The sequence below is a fragment of the Mus caroli genome, chromosome 4, assembly GCF_900094665.2.
Source record: "Mus caroli chromosome 4, CAROLI_EIJ_v1.1, whole genome shotgun sequence".
In the NCBI taxonomy this organism is placed as follows: Eukaryota; Metazoa; Chordata; class Mammalia; order Rodentia; family Muridae; genus Mus; species Mus caroli.
In genome coordinates this window covers 2997588-3021252 of record NC_034573.1, presented here as the reverse complement: position 1 = coordinate 3021252, position 23665 = coordinate 2997588, and the positions used below count along the sequence as shown (strand labels likewise).

The following is a 23665-nucleotide window of genomic DNA, read 5'->3' as shown; positions in this document are numbered from 1 at the left end:
TTCATTTCTGGGTCTTCAATTCTATTCCATTGGTCTACTTGTCTGTCGCTATACCAGTACCATGCAGTTTTTATCACAATTGCTCTGTAGTACAGCTTTAGGTCAGGCATGGTGATACCACCAGAGGTTCTTTTATCTTTGAGAAGAGTTTTTGCTATCCTAGGTTTTTTGTTATTCCAGAGGAATTTGGAGATTGCCCTTTCCAATTTGTTGAAGAATTGAGTTGGAATTTTGATGGAAATTTTATAGAGAGCTACGTGAATGATGTTAGTCTTATACATCTACCATTCCACTTGATTATGGAGTATAAGTCTTTTGTGTAGTGTTGAATTAAATGTGTGAATATTTTATTGAGTTTCCATTTATGTTATTGAGAGACATCGATGTATAATTTTTCTTCTGTATGCTCTCAAAGAATAAATTATAACGTCTTTTACTCTTTTCTAGCTTGGGGAGGCATGTCAAGAGCTCTGGTCCATTTCTTCCATAAATTTTGGGTAAATACCAGTGGCAAAGGTGATTTCTTTCATGGAAGATCATTAGTTACCATTCATTTGCTTTGATGGGTATTGGGTAGTTTATGTTATCTGTTTCTCTTAGTGGGTGTGTTGTCTTGATTTACTTCAGTGAATTTTGTATATCCTATATATATTCATTTTAAGCATGTTCGTTCACTTTCCCTTTTAATTACCTTTTTTGTGAATGAGTTGTCAGAGCCCTTCTTTGTTTCTCATATCCACAGTTTGTTCTCTCACCTTTTTGTTACATAGCCTACTTGATATATTAACAATTTTATAGATTCTCAAGGCACCTAGTTTTGCTTTGTTGGCTCTCTGCCGCCACATTCTGGGGTCAGCTTCTAGGGTCCTGCTCCGGTTTTTACTGTTTTCTTCTACTTCTTCATGTTCAATTGTTCTTCTTTCTCCAGCCTCCTGAGACAAAAGCTTGGGTGCCAGGTTTTATATTATTCTTATTTTCTAGTACGTCCAGTAACTATTTCTCTCAACATTGCTTTGGTTGTATCCTCAAATTGTGTCATGTTTTTATTTTTATTCAGTTATTTCTGAAGTTATCACACACTGAGAAATTCTAAATAAGTTTTTAATACCTTTGAAAAGGCACTACTCTCAAGTACCTTTAAAATATTTTGGGGAGCAAGAATTTCTGACATTAATCAGTGTACTGTCAAGACAGATAAAGAGAACCCTTCCTTCCTTGTCTTTGCTAATCAATTAATAATTCAGGACCAAAAAGAAATAACTTCCTTATTGATACCCCATCCAAAAAGCCAGCTGCACTGCTCCATTGTCAGCTGACAATTCTGTGTGATTTAGACTAACAAGAAATTGCTGAGCAGTGGTCAACTCGCATAGGTGTTTATGAGCCCTGAACTGATGCTGCTGCCTTTCCATCACCTAAAGATTCTCTCTGAGACCTGTTCTTTATTGAAGTTGAGGTTGACATTTGGCAATAGACCCAGAGAAGGGACTTTATAGTGCTGATAAAGGGAGTCAAGAACTGGTCTGTGCTTACTACTATAACTTCAGTTTGTCCAGTAGGCACAGGGCTCTGCCATGTAGTCTATTAGCAATGTAGACTCCAGTTCTCTCTCTGGAGTTTCTGAATCATATCACTCATACTTTAATGGGATTCCTGCAAAGTTCATGTGCATCTTAAAGGTGACAGAGCCCTATCTGAAATGAGTTTAGATTGTGTTTATGCCGGATTGGAAAGGATGGTCTTTTGATGAGCTGCTCAGAGAAAAATCTCTCAAAAAAGACTGTCCTTGAGTGAGACCACAGGAAAGGAACTTACTCACTTAACTCCACTCTACTAGTCCCCCCACATCTGTTCTGAGACCCTGTTCTGAGCCAAAAAAATATAAAAAGAGAAAAGCTGAGTGTATAACTTAAAAAAAAACCTCCCTGTTTCTTTATAAGAGATAGGCAGATATAGTCTTCAGCTAGAATACCCTGGTCTATGAAAGAGGAAATGGGATATGATATACTATTGCAAAAAGTCTGAGTTTGTCTTTGCCAAAAAGAAATGTATTTTCCATCAGAAAATAAATAGGTACTGGAAATTCTATTAGATTTTGTAAATGTAGATGCATATAAAAGATTGGATGGCTTTAATTTTAAAAACTGCTGGGTCTATATTCTTTCTTGTTACTTAGAATAAGTTCCAAACTTATTATATGTTTGGAATAGGAATGTTTCCCCATTTCTTCGGTTGATCAGTTGATATTTTTCCTATTTATTGGAGCTGTCAATAGGGGTCTTCTAATTAAGCTAGAGATGATAAATATATTTTAGAAACAAAAAATATAAATACAATACAGAGGAATCATGAACTTATTTCCAAGTCATTAAACCTCATTTTACCCACAAGGAAAGTGCATTTTTCATAACTTGCAAGAAATGCCTTGCTTTGCTGTAACATGCAGCTAATGTTCTTTTAAAGCCACTCAATTTGATGTTGGCATTTGAATTGTTTTATTACCACAGAATAAAGGGCCAGCAAAATTCACAAGTATATAATGTATATACTATGGTCAATTGTTAAGTATCAATATATATGGTTGATTAATAAAGACTCTAATTATATTCTGTTCTGAATGGTCATTCTATCAATTGACTTTTTTTTTAAGAGCCAGGATAACATTTAGGAAAAATTCACCTAAACAGAGATTGCCTCGTGGCACTGCTTATGAAAAGACCTGAAAGCACAAAGACATATGTCCAAAAGCACACATAGTAAAGCATTCTGTCTGGTTTGTTCATTTGTTGCAATTAAGATTTCATAATAAATATTGCTTATTTCTTTATTCCTGTGGTTTTGAACTTATTGGTCATATTAGCCTACCAATTATTCAGACCCTAGACTACCATCTTAATCAATGGCCAAGTCTCTGCCCCTGCTGGACTTCACTAGCACCTGGTGGCTGTACCCTTGCCAATAGTCCAATAGGCCTTAACTGTTCAGGATCTTCCAGTGTAAGGACTTCTGTTGATACACAATGTGGATTTGAACTCAAATAGACATTAAACCTCATCTAAGATAATAAAAGTTTGGGAGGGGTGGTAAAACAAGTCACTGCTATTATTAAAATGTAGAAAACAATAAGACAATTAAATTGTGATTCTGGTTAAAGTGTTTTTCTTAAAATATCCATTAATATTCCATACAAACAAGCCCCCGCATATAGCTGTCTTGTTTCCCCTCTCTTATCACCCCACATACTTCCATTTCTTCCTACAAAATTCTTTAAACCCAGAACAACTTTACTAGGAGGGATGTGTCCACATATCCTCATGTAATTAATCTGGTCGGTTCTATACTCCATAGTCGTGAAAGCACAGGGTAGCTGAGATGATTGTGTTTAGTCTTATACTCACCCACGAGAACACAAATAACAGCTCCATCACTAGATCAGAAAAGTGGAAGAGATATTCAAGAACAACTTTAGGTGATAAAAAAACAAAAAGGAATACTGGGATATTCAATTTAACTCAAATTATATTTCATAAGATACCCCTTTTTCTTGGGAAATTTTGGGTATCTTACTAAAGTTATGATTTCAGAAAATATTCAGATGACACAGCATGGATGTTTAGAGGTAACTTACTTTAAACTGCATTTGTATTGGAAGTTAGCTTCTGCCTTGTCAAGAACCACGCCTGAGCCCTGTGTGTTTTCCCTTCCTCTGGTGTAACTGTCACACAGTTCGAAAGCTTACAGCAATGCTGCAGCAGTGATTTTTTTTTCAGGCTTCCCAGCTTCTGGAGTTCCACTCACTAAACACTGAATATAGCAGGTTCAGAAAGCCAACTCCAATAGAAGTCCTTGCTACCAGCTGGGCTGCTTGCTTTGGTGGCACTGAGACCAAAACCTGAGAAAAGAAGTTTAAAGTTTCAGTCCATCACCATGGTTGTGGGAAAGAGGGGATGTGGCAAAGAAGCTCACATTGTGGTGTTCAGGAAATCAGGGTTACAGGATTATTATAGGAAGAAACTAAGGAAGCTATCATCATAAAGGGGGCCCCACTGTCATACTTCCTCCAACTAGCCACACCTTCTTCTCTAACCCAACTCCCAATAATGCCAGAATACCATGAATCCAAGGGAATGATTCATAGGTCTCAGCCCTTCAGATTCAATCACTTTGCAAGATTTCCTTCAGCTGTCAACCAAGCCCCAACATATGGGGAGACTGCAAATTTGTACTTTGCAAACATTAACTTCTTCTGCCATAAGCCCAGGAAGCATTCATTTATTCTTTACTATTAAGGAAAAAGTAAACTTGCTCTAAGCAAGAAATACACTCAGTGCCCATTCCAGATGAGAGATTTGGTTCAAACTTTCTTGTGTGTCCCAAAGTGTCTAATAGTGTCTCTTAATGACTCTGGGAGACAGAGGAAGCCACATCAAGGCTGGAACACTCTGCATTTCTTCTGCTTAGTGCCTTGCTTGACTTTTACTTTGATAATATACTTACTCTACCAACTAGCTACAGGATGGCCTGAGTCACAACAGAAACAAAAATGAAAAGGGGTGGGAGCTGGAGAAATGGTTCCATGATTAGGAGCACTGGCCTTCTTCCCAAAGGCCTAAGTTCAGTTCTCAGCACCCACACGGCCACTTGCAATTTTCTAAAACTCCAGTCCAGAGGAATTTGATGCCTCCTTTTGGCCTCTGTGAGCACTAGGCAGGCATGTGATGCACAGACATGTATTCAGGCAAAACATCCGTACACTTAAAAATAAATTAAAAAATAAAAATATTGTTATTGAAATGTTTGAGTCAAATGATCTATAAAACCATAATTTGTATGTGTCTTGAATAGATCCAGGGTACATGTAATTGAAATTGCTTTGCCCACAACTATTTTAGGGTGGAGGTTGTTTGTTATTGTTGTTTTGTTGTTTAGGGTTCAGAAAAAAAAATACAAGTTATTTTTGATCATTGAGCCTCAATTTAAGAACTCGTAAAGATCTTTCTGCTAAATTATCATCAACTATTACCAGATGAAGGAGGCATCCGAGGACTTTGGAGGTGTGACCCTTGACTATGACATGCAATTCCCTACCAGATAGCTCTGAGGCACATGTTTTAAAACTGGTTTCCTCATATATCAAACTGGATCTCTTCCTTCACTTACACAACATAGCTCACATTTTTATCAACAAGCATTGCTGTTCTGAAAATGCAATCGTCACATGTATAGGTGAAATTCTACCCCTTCCATTCTTACACGTCCTCCCTCATTAAACAGAGTTCTTCATTCTAGAGGATGCTTGCTGGGGTCTTACTACAGTGCAGTTTCCCTGTTGGAGTAGTGGTCTCTGCAATTCTATTGTACTTTTGATCAGAACAGTATCCCCCCTCCGCCCCCCATGTATGTGTTTGGCTGCCTGGCAGAGCCTTGAACATAGGATACTTCTTATCTACCTTTATTTTTCCAGGGTCCTCTTCAGTACCAGGCAGAGTGTTTAGAAAAAGAGCCCTACATCAAATTTCCTATACAAGGACAATTCAGTAGCTCTGTGTTCCAGCTGTATCTTCATTGGCAAGCCCTTTGAACATGTCAATATGAGCTCATACACTAGGTGACTAGTTTAGATGTCAAGCTTGGAGATCAGACAGGTTGCAATGGTTGTGATTAACCTCACCGACTACAGGGCTTCAGAACTGCCTCTTTGCATCTTTGGATTTTCATGGCACTGTACCACAGATGATGGAGTTAGTCTCTCCGGATGTTCCAGGGTTCAATAGTGTGGTGCCCCTCAACGTTAAACACTCTGATTGGTGTGTAATGAGTATCTGTAGGTATTCTGTATTATTTATACAAGACCTGAGAACCACAACTACTTAAGGCCAGGATTGAGCCAATGAGGAGACTTATAGTGGATAGGAAACTGGTTTTTGGTTCTACAACAATTTTAATCAAATGTGCTAAACACTGTTTTTTAGGGATCATGAAAATCTATGTTTGTTATACTAATAATTGCTATCAGGGCCAGACATCATGGTGCACACATTTAATCCCAGCACTCTAGAAGCAGAGACAGGTGAATCTCTGTGAGTAAGAGGCCAGGCTAATCTATGTAGCAAGTCACATGCTAGCCATGACTACATAGTAAAACCTATCCCAATAAAAATGGAAGGAAGGAAGGAAGGAAGGAAGGAAGAAAGAAAGGAAGGAAAGAAGGAAGGAGGGAAGGAAGGAAGAGAAAAGAGAAAGAAAAAAGAGAGAGAATAACTTCTACCCATTTTATTTTTAACCTGACATTCAAGATTAATATCATTATGATTTTTAACTCTTTAGATCATAAGTCTCTAATTTCAGTGTGAACTTGGTAAGTGATAAACCTATAAATGATGGTTATATCAAGCTAACACTAGTTTAAAATTAGCCACTATTAAAACCTAATCATTGATTAAATAGAGGTTATTTGTCCAAATTAAAATTAAAGCATGTATCTCCCATATTCAAAATGAGCATGTGAGCTTCTGAAGTCATAATTTTATTATCACCATTTTACAGAATGGTTTTAATTATGACCTTTCTATCAGAAGAAGCCGTATACTAGGATTAGGAACTTGCTGCTCCAACTAGTCTTGTTAAAGACCATGGCTTGATACATTCTGTACTCCAACTTTTATAAAAACCAGTGAACATTTCTAATAACACTTTTCTAATTTCATGGTTCACTGCACAGTCAGTAAAGATTTAAATAATTTAGAAAGAAAGCCTATTCTCTTTCTTTATTAGAAGTTTGAGTCAAGCAAATTTTTTGACATTTAATAGGTTTTTAACCCTTTTAATAACTTCTTATAATGAAATTTATTGGTAGTTGTTTTAAAGAAAAGGTTATTATGTTAGCATGAATAGCAGTCAGTATTTTTTATGATTAGTTTTGAGACCCTGACTTTATATGACTCAAAGTGTGTAAGAGCATAAATGAATGAAGTGTGTTGAGATTGACTAAGTCAGTCATACCAAGGAATAGAGAGACTGTGCATAACTACATCCATGCAATCATCTAACAGACTATACAATTTTTCCAGACAAATATTTGAATCATAATTGTTTTAAAGGAGCTTAAGGTCACTTACAGAGTCAGTCACTTTAAAGGAACCAAACGAATTATAATTTTCTCGGACTGGTTTTTTTCCCCCCAAGTTATTAATACTATGCTCGACAGGACAGGATTTCTAGCCTTTTTCTATCTGGGTTTCATGCTATTTTAATGTTTTATAATATATTATTAGAAGGATTATTGGGTGGGTTCCATAATAAAAGGCTAATTTAAAGCAGCACTTTTCTTCAAAATTTTAATAAGCTGGAAACATTAAAAAAAAAAAAAGAACCCGTCCAAGAAGCTCTTTTATGCAAGCCGAGAGTTAATTCTGCTTCCCAGGATGTGCTTTTGAGCTGGGTGCTGTGTGCTTCCAGGGATTTCAGAGCCTCCAGATGAACTCCAGTGTCCCCGTTCTGAACCGCTGTGAAGAGGTCAACATGCCACTCATATCTCCATTTCTACCAGCATCCCATCAACATCGCAGTGGAAAAGATGAGAACACAAGTTAATAGGATCTAAATATAGTGTGGAGTGCTGTTTTGGCTGGTGCAGGCTGCCATGAACAGGCAGAGGCAGTTCTGAGCAGTAAGCTACTGCTCTCAGAGCAGAGTCTCAGAGGATTTCCCAATTCCTCATCACTTGCACTTCCAGGTTGTTCTTCATATTGCAGTGCTCATAGTCCCTGAAAGTATCCTGAAAAAAAAAACAAAAAACAAAATAGATACCATTATTCTCTCCTGTCTCTGTGCACATTAAAGTTAAGGAGATGTGAACAGACATGAGCACTGTGGGACACACTTGATAATGGGTGACAGTTTTTTAGAGCAAAGCACTGTCTACACTTTGTAATACACATGCAAAAGGCATGAGGTAGACAAAGGAACACCTTCATGACTAGTCACAGGAGTACCAACAGCAGATCTATACATTCTATACATTCTTATTGTCAGAGTGATATAACCTTGTAGAAAGTAGTAATTCTCAAGTCTTGGGAAACAGGGTAGATCATACGGTCCCTAAAATTCTTTAAACAAGATAGAGCATTTCACCCGTAAGTCATTATGTCCTGTAATGAACTGAACTTATGTTGGCATCAACATGTAATTTTCATATTTCCCTAATTTGTGCTAAACAGAAGAGCCCTAAAGCCTACTGAAGCTTCATCAAGCCTAACAATATTGTTAATAGTTTAAAAATCACATTGGGAGACAATTATTATTCACACAAAGCATTCAGAAATGGGTTTTCTCAACCGAAGTCCAAAACAGTTGATAACTAGATGGTAAAAAGGCACACACCCTAACTACCTGTCCATAGTGATGTTGCACAGGAAAGGGTATATGGCCAAGATTTGTGAATGAGAAGGATGGAATGTGAGTCATAATGCCTTTACATACATTACACTCTTGTTAACCCTTCTGTCGGGCAGGTACCCATCTAGCCTTCTCATGGGGCCATTAAAACCAAGTTATAAACTCTATTTACTATCTCACAGTAGCCCCTGTGCTCTGTGGCCATAAGCTACTCAAGCTGTTCTAGGGACAGTCCCCACAGATGCAGCTCTTGGCTGCATCGACTCATGACATCAACAGTTCTGCATGAACCAGAACTTGTCAAAGAGAGCAACAAAAGACTTCTGCACAAACCTCAAATGTGAAACTAAGTTTAGTCTTGAGAAAGCACTCTTCTCTCTTAGTTAATTCTCACAGTGAGTTACTTAAAGGCAAATACTGTTTTCTTCTCTCCTTGTTTCTTCTTGAGACTCATCACCATGGCACCAATGACACTTATATGTTGTGTTGTGTTTCCCAGACTGCAAATTGAGCTGCATACAGAAAACGTTTCAGACAAGATGGCCACTTTCAGTTCACCAGAAAACAAAACCAATGCCTGCCACACAGTAGGCATAGTGAGAATGTTAAAAATCCCTCTGTTTTCAACGGTGGAAATGAAGGTCAAGTAATTAAGAACTACGATAGTTCATGGGAAACAGGCAGGCTGATTTGATGAAAGCAAACAATTTACCTGCAGAGGAGGAAGAATAGGAGGAGGAGGAAGAGGAGGAGAAGTCAAAAGTAGAAAGGCTGTGTGTGTTAATTACTTTTCTCTGTAACAAGACAGCTGTCACAACAGCTTTAGCAGGAAAGGCTTGTTTGGCTCACAGTTTCAGAAATTATAGCATGTCCTGGTAGGAAAGCATGGAACAGGTCACAGTGCCTGGGCATGCACTGGAGGCTTATTCATATGGCGGCAGGTGGGATATAAAGAGAACAGACAAGCACTGGACATGTGCATTGCAAAGCTATCAAAAGCTTGTCCTCACCAAGATACCTCAGCAGTTAGGCCCTACTTCCTAAAGGCTCTGTAACCTTCAAAATGGCTGCATGAGCTAAGCATAAAACATGCAAAATCTAAGCCTGAGAAGACATGTCAGTTGCAAACATTAACAGATTGCCTTTTGTGCAAGAAATCTGGACATATTTGTGGGGGTAACAAAGATTCTTCTTTCTGTGTTTAATTATGAGAGGAACAGAAGTCAAACAGGAGCCAGGCCCAGTGGGGACACTGCAGGTAGTCAGGTCTACAAATTGTTTGTACCCTTTAGGGTCTGCTATTTGGGTCATCTTGAAGGAGAAGATTTTTAAAGATGATAACAAAGTATTTCAATTTTTCTTGTAATACTCCTCAGCAATGTTTGTCTCTTACTTACAAAGTCTCTTGAGTAATGAGTCCATTTCATGAATGAGTCTGACCTTGGCCTGAAGGAGCAGAGGCTGAGCAGTAGGGGAGGCTCATATCAGCATGGACCTATGTTTCTTGAGCACAGGTTTAGTTGTCCCCCAGTGTGGTGGTTCTAGAGAGAGTAGTGTCTCAGAGACGAATTGTGTTCCTCACAATATATACTAGTCCTAACTACAAATATCTCACATTAGGGTACTGGAAAGAGCTATGAAACCTAGTAGAGTTCCTAACTGTCTTTTGAAAGAAAAGCAAGAATTCAAAATACTAAATTCAAAAGTAAACTTGGTTTTGGAAGTTTAGTGTTGAAATCAAGTTAATTTAAACTTTAAACTTTTCTTGATGAAAATGTTTTCATTTAAATGTTCTACCCTCCCTTTATAACTTGTTTTTTCTTCTTCTTTAAAAATACAACTTGTGTAGTATTTAGGTATTGTTTTCTTTTTTGACAATATCATTGTTTAGTAACAAATTCCTAATAGCAAAATGTTGATATTTGTATAAATTATGCATGTCCAAATAATAAGTAGAATATGCAAGGCCATCACATTAGGATAATTTCTTTAACTTGTTTAGACAACAAGACAAATTAAGCTCTCTCATAGAAATGTACTTATGAGAATAATAAGTAAAATTTAATTATTAAATTCACCCACACATTTGTTCTGATACATGCATTTACATATTAATTGAATCCTCATCANAATATATAATCAAATTGTAGATTTAAATAATACCAATATTTACATTCTTCTCATAGACTCTTACAGTGTATCATTCCTTAGAAAACAACTAAAACTGCTTAGGCTTCCAGCCCTAATTAATCATGCAGGACTGCATGGACAACCCAGAACAAGACTCTGAAGCTTTCCTTAGATGCTGAGAATGGTTTGTGTTTGATGACGTACATTCATCAAAGGGGATGTGAGCAAGCACTTGTCACAGCCAATGCCAGTAGGGTCTCTTCCTGTCCCTGGGGAAAGCACTCCACAGCGAAAGGTGTCAAACGTTGACAGACAGGGGTGAGCACCAGAGCTTCTGAGATTCTTCATGTTCCCCTGCTCCAGTTGGATCTGGCACAAATCCAGGAGTTGCCTGCATAGACCACAGAATGCAGCAGCTGGTAAACCATCTTAGCAGAGAGGCCTTGGGGCTCGCCCTGCTCCAGAGCTCTGTTCACCAACTGCTGCTCACTTAAACAGCTGGATCTGAGCAGGGAGAGACGGGCTGTCGTTAGAGTTTTATGTGTACAACTGTTCCAATATAGATTGTCTGCTAGAGGCAGGGATAATGATAGTTTTCCAGGCTCCCACAATGGACTGGGAAGGATGCTGATGATGTTCAAAGAAAACAGCAGGCATGAGAATTATGTTATATACACAGAGCTTTGAACACCAACATCAAACCTCCAATGTTCTGTATTATTCTAGAGTACAATTTTAAGATCATTTGTCACTGTGCAGCTAACACTATCACAAGTACTTTCTGGAGGCAGAGGTGTCCCAATCACACCAAAATAATGTTTGACAATTATTTTGGTAGGCAATAGGGGCCTGGGTTTTCTCTCTATTTCCAAAAAAAATCAAAGGTCTCACACATGCTGAAAGGTGTGTCAAATGTTGTACCTAGTGAGTCCCACTATCTTAAACCTGGATCTCTTCTGTTGTAGAAGGGATGTGCCATGCAAGTCAGAAGGTCCATCCCAGAGCAGGGCATAGGCAGAATGAATGGACAGTCTACCCTGCTCTCATAATCAATTCTGATGGAACTTTGGGTTTTCATTAATTGGGAAAAGGTTTGAAGGGGTGCATATGAAATTCCCCTTCATCATTATAATCTTCCTCCTTTATTTTAATTGTCATTTTTACTCCCATAAGTATGAAAATACTATTGTACAATAACAATAGTATAGTTATAGAGTTTACTAATAGTACTAATAGTATATTAGTACTAATAGATAGTATAGAGCTTACTAATGTTTTAAAGTGATAAATAAACACATTGGACATTACTTCTAGTGCATTTGAGTGCTGGGGCTTAGCAGATAAAATCCCCAGATGATTGGGGTATGCATTACCCTGTATGGAGCCGGCCCAATCTATGCAGACTCTACCTGACCAAAACTCCTCTACATTCCAGTTCACAAAAATATGATGATGGGTTCTTCACAGTGCTGAAAAACATAGTCTATAACCAATTAGGTTGTATCAATCAAAATTACCTTTAGCAGCATATAAAAGATAGACATGGGGTGACAAATCGGCAGAGATGGTGTCCTTAATAACCATCTTAATCAGAGACTCAGAGACCGAAGCCCCTCTACTCATTGTTCTTCCAGCCACCTCAGAGCCCTGCTGAATAGCCCTGCCATTTCCTCCAGCTCTAACCACTATCCAATATTTTTACTATCAGGAACAAGAAAAGAACACAGAAAAAAAAATCATCACTAATAAGTGTGACTTTACACACTTGTTCACTATAAATTTAAAATATGGGGGAAAACAGAAAACTATCTGGCTGGATTAAATTTTGTATCTGACATCAAGGAGTACCAACCAACCAGTGCACCTCAGGAGGAGACTGGTAACAAAGGCCTTTGCTGGCTTGTATGAGGTCACTAATTATTATGTTTTATAATTAGACATCATCTACCTTAATTCTCCCCTCCCCCATATGGGGGAACTTAAATGGTTCCCATGAAAGCAACACAACATTTGTGTTCTTCTCCTAATCAGGAATGTCACGGTGGTGCTAGGATTTCAGTGTATCTGAGCACATGGCTCCTGAAGAGTTGGTGATGGTCTCTTGCTTATGCTTGCCTGGTGCAGTGTCAAAAATGTCTGCCTGCCTAGCCTGCTGCCATTGGTGGCATGGTGAGTCCTTACCTACATGATCCTTGGCTCCACCATGGTCGAAGACTACTTCCTCTTTAAGGAAGCAGCAAGAATACAGACTTAGAATAACACAAATTAGCATAAGAAAAATTGGATATTTTGCAAAACAGTAAAAGAAATTGGTGCTTTGGAAGGGAGGTTGTCCCTCAGTAAGGAACACTTCAATGCCACGAATCTGGAGCCTCTGTGTGAAAATCAATTTAGACCTGAAGCACCAGGCTAAAACTACCAGATTTCTGCACAGATGAGATAAAATGGACTCAAAACATGTCACACATGGCGCATGCTTTGGAACCAGAGGTGTATGGGAAGAAGAAATCAAGGTATCAAGTTGTTCCGCATTGTTAGAAAGATGATTTAGTTAAAGTCTGACTCAGCTGGCAAGTACTCTTAATTCACAGAGCTATGGAACGTGTTCCCTGCAGCACCAAGACTGAATTCGCACCTGAGCGATTTACAGGAGGCGGGATTAAAAGAGGCTGTGCCATAGGACAGTGCTCATTCACAGGTGGCCACTTTTCCGGACCCATAATTAAAGCTGTGGGAAATGCTACGAGGCATAGGAGTTCAATACACTTGGGAGTAAGCCCTTCAAAAAATAGTTTATGTTCCCTCTTCTTTTAAAAGTCAATTCTGGTTTTCTCGGTACCCTCTGAAAACGGCAGGATATCTGTGAGAGCTGTCTCTCCCGTGACTGTTTCAGGGAGGGGTGGCTTCGAGAATTAGATTTGCCTTTAAAGGCCTGGAGCAATACAGTTTGTGTTTTCGAAAAATAGATGCTGGTTCAGACCAGGAAGTTAGATAACTTGTGGAACCAACCTAAGCTTCACCAAGAACACAAGGTGCAGCAACTCAAGGACGAACAATGGAGCCTGCCTGGGAGTTGGGGAACAGCCAGAGGGTGAATGGCCCAACGCAAGGCCTGTCAGGAAGCAAGAACACAGGCTCCAGACCTGCACAGCCTCAGTCTACACTCAGCTGGACTAGTTAGTGTTGTGAAATGGCCTGTGCACACTGGCAAAAATAATGTTGCTGCTATACAAAAAAAAAAAAAAAAAAAAAAAAAATTCATTGACTCGACTCTCAAGTCTATGTGGAATTTTTTTTTTTTTTTTTGCTATGCAACAGCAGCTAGAATTAATTAGAGTTTTCAGTTTCTTGTGTATTTTTAACTAGCAAGTCCTTCACTGCATCTTTGTCCATATTCTCCACCCTGTTCTCTCATCTTGAGCACTTTTTAAACAATCCTTCTCACAGGGAACTAAACAAGCCACACCAATATATACCAGGACCATTCACTAATGTGTTAGGTTTGAACTGCTAGAGAAATGTTAAGTGAAATCCACCATACTCCCCTACACAATGCATTTGACCTCCAGATAACATTAAGTGCTTCATCTCCCAACGTGTTTCATTTTAATCCTACAGAGACAAAATTCATTGCTTGAATTACAAGAGGGAGTCTCGTTAAGGCTGAAAAGCAGTCACTCTGATAGCATAGTGGATTAATACTGAGACGTGGCAGTTTTAGAGCCTTACTTTCAAATCTGTCTGCACAGTCAAATCACTGCAATAGTCAATTAATCAATTGGTACATACCTGTCCATAAGCATTCTGAGGAAGGTGGGTAGGAGATAATTCTGGGTATTCAATAAAGGTTTAACTGAACCAGAGCACCTGCAGGGAGAGAGTGTCTTATACACATGGCATGGAACTGCAACCCTGAAATCTCCATGTGACTGCCTAAGCAAGACATGAATGATAGTCACAGCATTTGACATGCCCAAAAAATTGGAGGAAACTCACAAAACCCCAAAACATGGTCAGGTTGTCACAGGAATACCCCACTCCTGGTACCAATTTGTCTTAGTCAGGGTTTCTATTCCTGCATAATCATCATGACCAAGAAGCAAGTTGAGGAGGAAAGATTTTATTCGGCTTACACTTCCATGCTGCTGTTCATCACCAAAGGAAGTCAGGACTGGAACTCAGACAGGTCAGGGAGCAGGAGCTGATACAGAGGCCATGGAGGGATGTTTCTTTACTGGCTTGCCTCCCCTGGCTTGCTCAGCCTGCTCTCTTATAGAACCCAAGACTATCAGCCCAGGGATGGCACCACCCACAAGTGGCCTTTCCCCCTTGATCACTAATTGAGAAAATGCCTTACAGTTGGATCTCATGGAGGCATTTCCTCAACTGAAGCTTCTTTCTCTGTGATAACTCCAGCTGTGTCAAGTTGACACAAAACTAGCCAGTACACCCAACCTTAAATGAAGAGCTACAGTGGTAGTCAATGGCTTCTGAGGCAAGGATGATTGGTTCTCTCAAGGGACAAGCTCTCTGATAGGTTATCTGATCCCCACTGGTTAGCCCTGAACACATAAAAACGACAGCTAAAGGACTGTCAAGGTTTTTAAACATACATTTGTGTGTATGTATGCACGCGTGTGTGCTCTTGCGTGTGTGCGTACATTATAAATATGAAATGGGGGATGTGGGGTGAGGGATAGAAGTGATATAAGTACAATTTAATCACGTATGAAACTCTCAAAAAATATAAACTGAGAACGCTCATCCTCTTGTCTTCTAAAACCTTCCTTAAATGATTAGAATGAAGACACAGGGCTTAGTGGGAGGCTGTGATACTAAAATCACAAATGACTTTGTAATTTGGATCTCATTCTGACAAGAACCAGCATGTTGACATCTTTATCACATAAATAAATACAGTGTTACAACGTGTAAATGTAAGCCAATAAGATGTCTATTTATCAGAACAAAAATAGAACTAGGTTCCTACCTGGTCTTGGGTGATGAAATACAATGTTGACCCAATTATGAAAATCTGGTTTGGGTTGGATGTTTGTGATAATGAGATTAAAACCCAGGACCTTTCCATGCCAGACAGCAGTACAGCTGACAGTTTTCAAGCTCCATTTTTTTTATGTTCTTTAAAGTAATCTATATGTTACAATTATCATAATACAGAGAATATTAGTGTATATTCTGCTTAGAAGCACATTCCACCACCTACAAGTTAAAGAAACTTTTCTAAGCTGGTTCCGATAGCGTTCATCTCTAACTACAGAGGCTGAAGCAGCAGAATCATGGATCCCATGGTAACCTGAGCTGGCATAGTGAGACCCTTTGTCAAAAAGTCAAAACATAAAAATAAAAATAAACCTTTCAAGAAGCATGTTTCTGAAAATGTATCTATTCATTCATTTATTTTAGATGCAAGATATTGGGAATGCAGAAGGAGCTCAGTACAGCTCCCATCCTCAGATGGCAGCCATGAGGCCAAGAGGCCAGCCTACAGACATCAGACAGCAGGCAAGCATGATGCAGCCCGGCCAGCTGACCACCATCAACCAGTCGCAGCTGAGTGCACAGTTGGGCTTGAACATGGGAGGAACTAATGTCCCCCACAACTCCCCTTCTCCACCTGGGAGCAAGTCTGCAACCCCTTCACCGTCCAGCTCAGTGCATGAGGATGAGTGTGAGGACACCTCCAAGGTATGACCTGTGCTGGCCACCTGCATTGGCATGTGAGGAGGGCCTGGGTGTCTTCCCTATGAGAAATACTGGTGGGAAGCGTATGCTTGCTTAATGAAGCAACCACGTGCTTGCCTTATACTTTTAAGTTCTTTATTTGTCCTTTCAGTGTGTATGTGTGTATGTTTGTGTGTATACATGTAACACAAAGATTGTTTTAACTCTTAAAATGTATATGGTTCACAAATTGAGTAATGCTAGTTAAACTCTGTTCCACTTCACTTCTGCAGTTGAGCCTGTCTTACTCCCTTCTGTATCTCTGTAGGGACATTCTTTTTCCTTGCAAGGATCTCATGGAGCATGGGCTAACCTCGGATGCCTGAGGTGCTATGTAACTGAGGAGGACCTTGAACAACTTCTTTTTTTGTTTTTTGTTTTTTCAAGATAGGGTTTCCCTGGCTGTCCTGGAACTCACTCTGTAGACCAGGCTGGCCTCAAACTCAGAAATCCACCTGCCTCTGCCTCCCAAGTGCTTGGATTATAGGCATGTGCCACTACTGCCTGTCTTGACCTTGAACTTCTGATGGCCCTGTTTCCACCTCCTGAGTACTGGGAGGTGTGGAATGCTGGAGGTCAAACCCACTCTAGGAAAGCCCTGTACAAAACTGAGTTATAGCTTCACCCCAGTGAACTTTGAGACAGCGAAGCCCTGTGGTGTGTGAGTAGGGGGTGAGGATGGGTCAGAATGCAAGCTGTAATGTTGTAGTTAGATGACATCCTGGGAGCACCTCACCCACTTGTCCTGTACTAGTGACAGGCAGGGCATAAGACAACTATGTAGAAGAGAGGCCTGGGTGCGAGTGTTTTGTACTTCCCTATGGGTCGGTCACCAGATGCCTTTCTTTAAGTCATTTGAGTGGGAAATTGTTTTTTAAATGCCATTGGAGATGAAAATTAGCTGAAATTTCCTTTAAATTCCTTTAAAGTTTTTTAAGGGAGTCGTTACTCTAAAGTATAATACTTTTTTAAAAGATTAGAAAAGAAAGAAAAAGAAATGTCCAAACCAAAACCCTGTAGGCTTTTGCTTGAAAACACGAAACTCTTCCCTCCTTCCCCTCCCTAATTACCAATGAAGTGCCACCCAAAGTTATCCTGGTGAGAAGGATGTGTGTCTACCTACTGTAAACATGCCCACCAGGACATGAATACTGTCTTTCTATTCTCATTCTTTTTGAAAGACTTATTTTATTTGTGATATGTATAGGCAGTGGGTGGACAATACACAGGTCCTTGGGAGGAGGCCCAAGGCTCTGGTTCCTGGGGGGCTTTTGTGACTGCCTGATGTAGATGCTGGAAACCAAACTCAGGTGTTCTACATGATCACTTCAAGCTCCTAACTGCTGAACCATCTTTCAAGACCCCTCTTTTATTTCTTTTAAAATCTTCCTATTAAATAGTCAGATGTGTCAACCACTCTGTTTTCTTATCACCTTCATAAGAGTTTTGTTTGCTAGAGAAAGTACACAAGGAGTTAAAGGGGTCTGCAACCCTATAGGAGGAACAACAATATGCACTAACTAGTACCCCCCCCCCCGCCCCAGAGCTTGTGTCTCTAGCTGCATATGTAGCAGAAGATGGCCTAGTCGGCCATCATTGGGAGGAGAGGCCCTTGGTCTTGTGAAGATTATATGCCCCAGTACAGGGCGATGCCAAGGCCAGGAAGCTGGAGTGGGTGGGTTGGGGAGCAGGGTAGGGGGAGGGTATAGGGATAGCATTTGAAATGTAAATGAAAATATCTAATAGATTTGAAATGTAAAAGAAAATATCTAATAAAAAAAGAGTTTTGTTTGGCAGAAGTTAAACTGCCAACATTCTGCTAAAGGAATTGCTATGAGATCTGAACTATAGTATCAGATCTATGGGGCTGTCATCTATGTGACTGTAAATATAGGTGAATTGTAATTCATAGATTAATTTGATTTATTGATAGCATTGACAGTATTTTCGTATTTCTGTACTCTGGATACCCTGGTATTTGGGGTGGGCAGGGCAGAGGACTAGACTACTACCCAGGGTTGGGTATAGCCAACTGAGACCCACCCATAAAGACCAGAGTCTACTGACACTGTGCTGACCGAGCACTTTCCCTGCTCACAACATGCCCACACTGCCCATTCCTGCACACAAAACTGCCAACACATCCTCTGTGTGTCCTGCATTGTCCTGGTCCTTTCTGTCCTTCATTGAGTTAGGTCCCTCCACGGGCGACCATGTACTGAGCTGTGCCTCCTGCTCTGGGGATCTGTGAGTGCAAACTTTTCCTGTCCCAGCAGTCAGTTCCATGTGTTGCCAACTTCCCAAACAAAATAAAAATAAATCCCAACTATGAGTGTCAGTGTGTCTGCAAACACATTAAATTCTCCTCAGCCTCACTGTCAGTCCTGGGGTAAGTGGGGGCCTATCCATTCTCAGAAAGAGGAACTACTAGAAGACTAATTAATAATAATTCAACCACTGCTTTAGTGAAAACCTGGATATCAGCTGAATATTTAGATGACAAAGACATTTTCCTAAGGAAACATGGATTTTTCTAATAGTACCTAACAGCCAGTGATTGTTTAGACCCAAATATGGACATCAACCATATGATTGTTGCCAGAGATTCATGGTTTCTAGGCAATAACCTAGGCAGAAATTATATGTGTTGTATTATATTCATATATATATTGAATTAATGCTCAACTTGTGTGTCACAATTATCTTTATCAGCAATCCTTCTTGGCATTTCAAAAAATTAATGCAAAATTTGTGGTGTCTTCTAAAATACATTTTATACAGGATATGTCTTAACTACAGTAACATTGCACACACTCTTCACCTTACACAAGTGGCAGAGTGGATAAGAGCCTGAAATTCTTAGAACTCTCATTTTGCCATTTACTGTTAACCCCTTAGGGACACAGCTCATAATTGTCCCAAGGCATGAACTTGTGTATGATAAACCTCCAAGCTGATGTGAAATTTTACCACTGAGCTTGCAGTCCATCACTCAATCCTCAGATTCCAAAGCCTTTGCTTAAGTCTCTGCCAGTGGCTGTGAGCCTGTGTGAAAGAATTCATATTCTGTAGTAGCGCGCTCTCGAGTTTGGGGTGTGTGGGGGGGTAAAAAGATGGATTTCTCAACAATATCCTTGGAGTTTTTTCTTCTGTTTTTAATTTATTCTTTAAACTTTTTTTTTACAGTCCAGACTTTATCCCACTCCCAGTCCACCAGAATGTTCCACATCCCACACACACCTCCTCCCTCCCCCCACCCCTGTCTCCAAGAGGGTGTCCCCACCCCAGCAGACCTCCCCACTCCCTGGGGCCCCAAGTCTCTCTCTCTCTCTCTGACCAAGTCTAGACCTGGCAGTCCTCTGCTGTATATGTGTTGGGGGCCTCATATTAGCTGGTATATGCTGTCTCAGTGTCTGAGAGATCTCGGGAGTCCAGGTTATTTGAGACTGCTGGTCTTCCTATAGGGCTGCCCTCCTCCTTGGCTTCTTCCAGCTTTTCCCTAATTCAACCACAGGGGTGCCTGCCTTCTGTCCATTGGTTGAGTGTAACTCTCTGCATCTGGCTCAGTCCACTGCTTGTTGGGCCTTTGGGAGGGCAGTCATGCTAGGCCTCCATTTGTAAGCACACCATAGCCTCAGTATTAGTGCCAGGCCTTGGGGCCTCCCCCTGAGCTGGATCCCACTTTGGATCTGTCACTGGAGCTCCTTTTCCTCATGCTCTTCTCCATTTTTGTCCCTGCAGTTCTTTCAGACAGGAAATAACTGTTTTGTTTTGTTTTGCTTTTTTTAATGACTTTTTTCTTTTTCACAAACATTCCAGAGGTTCTGTTCAACTAAATTTTCCATCTCAAGAAAATCCATCCCCTATTCTACTTTAGAATGCTGTTGCTGACCGTGGCTTCAGAATTCCTCTAATGTTTGTGTGTGTTATATTCCTCTTACGTGTGTTAAACAGCTAGGAAAAAATCCTCTGCTGAAACTAAGTATTTTTTATGATACTTAAGAATTATACAGTATTTTCTCCTTTATGTGTGTGTAGGATTTCTGTGGAATGTTGTATTGCAACAACTCTAGTTAAATATGAACCAGCATTAAGTCAAAAGATAACTGAAATCATTTATAAGGAGTGAACCACACAGGAATACGGAGTTCCAGCCGGGTGAAAGCAGCTTTCAGAGCATCCCTCTTAACACACCATGCTGTCTTTAAGCAATTACATATTGATTCCAGATTATCTAATTGAACAATTAAATGGAATAGCTCTGTTTTGACAGAAAATACACCAGTAAATACAGCAGTAGAATTAATTATCATCTTACAAGCACCACCCATGGCCTTCATTGCTCTGGAGCTCTGATGACAGCTTCAAGTCACAAATGAGACCTGCAGAGAAGAGGCAAGAAAAAAACCAAGTCAGGCAGCTTGCAGCTCGCCGTCTAGAATCTAGCTCCTGTAATTTAACAACCTCTTCAAAACCCTCACAGTACCTGGCGTTACAAGTGTATTTGGAATATAGTTAGCTGTTCCTTTAATTAAATTATAGGTTATGAATCACCGTAGATATGGAGTTGAATTTTGCTTGCTTTTGCTTTCATTTTTCCATTGAAAACATCCTTATGTTTACATGTGTCTCATAAAGGACACATGGGTAAGTGATTTTTTACTCTGAAATGGAACAGTTACATCATTCACACAAACAGCCGGGCCCATCTCTCCTTCTCATTGTATTTCTTCCTATTTGCGCCACAGGTGTTTTATATGACTAGTTACACCTTCTTTAAGATTTTTTTTTGTTTTTTTTTTTTCATCCCACCATCTCTGAGTTTAAGACTAGGAACACTGATGTTTGTTTTCTTACTTTTATTTTTATTAGATCTTTATGAATTTTGAGTTTCCTCTAACATGTTTTCGTGACATTCATTCATCAAGTCACACCAAATCCACTGTCCCTTCCATATCCTCAAGAATAATTTGTGGTCTCAAAATATTCTTGAATGTGTTGTCTTCCGCTGGATTGCAGTTGACTTGACAGTAGCTACGCTCATGGAGAAAGATGATTCTTCGTTCCCCAGCAGCTAACAAGGGCCAGTAGCTCATGGCTATGGGGTTGTATGCCAAACTTCTCTTTCTACCCTGGGATTTAGTCTAGTTTTTTGAATGGGTTTTATGCATGAAAGGTATAAATTAATTGATATTTTTACTTTACTATTTAGATGACTACTAAGTCTAAATCTCTTTCTCCTGATTTAAACACTTCTAGTTTTGCTAGTGATCCTTCTAATTATAATTTTTAATTCTTTAACCTAGTAAAATTCATTAAATACCATGTTTATTATTTCCTGCACCTCTTTTTCCTCCAATTTTATTTATACATATCATCTTCATTTAGCATTACTTTTGTCTTAATTTTAAAGTGTTCTTTTGGAGTGGGTCTGCTGGGAACAGGCTTACCTTAAAGACCATCTCTCTGCATATATTTCTAGACTGACGGACACTACCTTTCAGCATTTTAGGCTATCGTCTTACTCTTTTGAGCCCTGGGTTCTGTTGTTGCTTTTGAGATCCACTATGTATGCCTTCTTTGAGAGTAACCTGTCTCTTCCCTCTGATTGGTTTGAAAATCTCTTGCCATTGGTGTTCTTCAGCTTCCAGGTGATGTGTATGGGCTTCGTCACACTTATTCTGACTTTAATTATCTCTGTACTTCATTTCTGGAATCTTTCAACCACTTTCTTTTTTCAGATATTGCTCCTTGCTCCCTTCTCATTCGGTAGTTCTCCGGTGATTTGTGCTAGACTTCTCATCCTCCACAGATCCCTCCTCTGCCCAACATGCTTTTGTACAACTTTTTTTTTTTTACCAGCTATACTGATTCTTACTAAATTGTCTATCTTTGTATCTTAGTTGGTAATTATTTTTTTTCACCTATATCTAATCTGAAATTTAAATGATCCTTAGTGACTGTATTTTCAAGTACATTTTTGGCAGTATTTTCTCAAATCTAAATATTTTCTTAGTTACATAATAGTTTTCTCATATATTTAAATGCTCTATCTTAGTTACCTTTCAGTTGCTGAGACAAAACACCATGATTAAGGCCATTTATTTAAAAAAAAAAAAAAAAAAAGTTTAGTGGGAGCTTATAGTTCCAGAGTTTAGAATCCAGAACCATCATGGTAGGGAATATGACACCAGGAAGACAGGCATGGCTAGAGCAGTAGCTGAAAGATTTACCTAGTTATCTGCAAGTAGGAGGCAGAGAGAAAAGGGGGAGGGGCAGTGGTGTAGTGGGGGGGGGGGAGTAAAGGAAGTGGGAGAAAACCTGCATCCCCGCCAGAGTTCCTGTGCTCTGGGCAGGCAGACACGGAAGGACTGCTGCATGCTTTCCATGAGGCCCCGTGTGGGTTTCTGGCTGTGTGAAGCCATGGAATCCCAGCTCTCTGGAGAGTGGACAAGGGGCAGTTCTAGGTACCAAGTTCTCAGTCTCAGGCATCCCACGCTGGATACTGTGGAGGAGCTGAGAACAGAGTAGGGGCCCCAGGGTCGGGTCAGTTAGCCCCCAGGGCCAAAGGGAGTTGAGGGCAGAGGGAGAGGGTGCTGGGTGTTTCCCAAGCAGGCGAGAGTCCTTGGTCCCATTGGCGCGTAGGAAGGCCTTCTGGTGGGAGGTTAGGAGAAAGCCTATCCCATCATTTCAGCATGGCAGGCCTTGATGAGCAGAGACAGTCTATGGTTTTAGAGCTTTATTGTAGAAAGGCAGGGAGAAAGAGAAAAGGTAGAAAGAGGGAAAAAGGCCGGCCATGGCCACATGGAGAGAGTAGGGAAGGGAGTGAGAGAAGGAGAGCTAGAAAGGTGAGAGCTTAAAGAGAGCAAGGAGGGGCCAAGCAGCCCCCTTTATAGCGTGCTGGACTATCAGGTAACTGTGGGGAGGAGCATACCTGGCTATAGTCAGGTAACCGTCGGGGTGGAGTCTAGCCAGAATGCCAGAAGCTTGGGACATTGTCAGAGTGACTTAATCGTCACACACCTCTCTGCAGGGAGGCTGTGGGAGGCTATAGCTACATGACAGGAGCCAGGTGCCTAGGAGGTATTGCCAAACTCCTGCCTGTCCCATGTAGGTGGAAATCTCTGCCCACCGGGGCTCCAGGGTTCAAGACCTATGCTCGAATAGAGACCAGGCTGTCTGTGCACAGCCCACTGAGAGAGAGAGAGAGAGAGAGAGAGAGAGAGAGAGAGAGAGAGAGAGAGAGAGAACTAATTAGGAATTGCTTGAGCAGAAGAATGAAGACCAAAGTGTGGACATTTTGCCCCTTCTTAGAATTGGGAACAAAACACCCATGGAAGGAGTTACAGAGACAATGTTTGGAGCTGTGACGAAAGGATGGACCATCTAGAGACTG

General features: G+C 40.2%; 1 protein-coding gene across 2 annotated transcripts in view; it reads left to right on the top strand.

Annotated features, from left to right (window-relative positions):
• The window catches only part of Tox (thymocyte selection associated high mobility group box), a 302843-nt gene that overhangs the window by 231255 nt on the left and 47923 nt on the right, over positions 1 to 23665 (top strand). For both annotated transcript variants that reach the window (XM_021160035.1, XM_029476656.1), the window contains exon 5: positions 15952 to 16233. In XM_021160035.1, coding sequence (XP_021015694.1) covers positions 15952 to 16233 — 282 coding nt within the window. The remainder of the gene's footprint in view (positions 1 to 15951; positions 16234 to 23665) is intronic.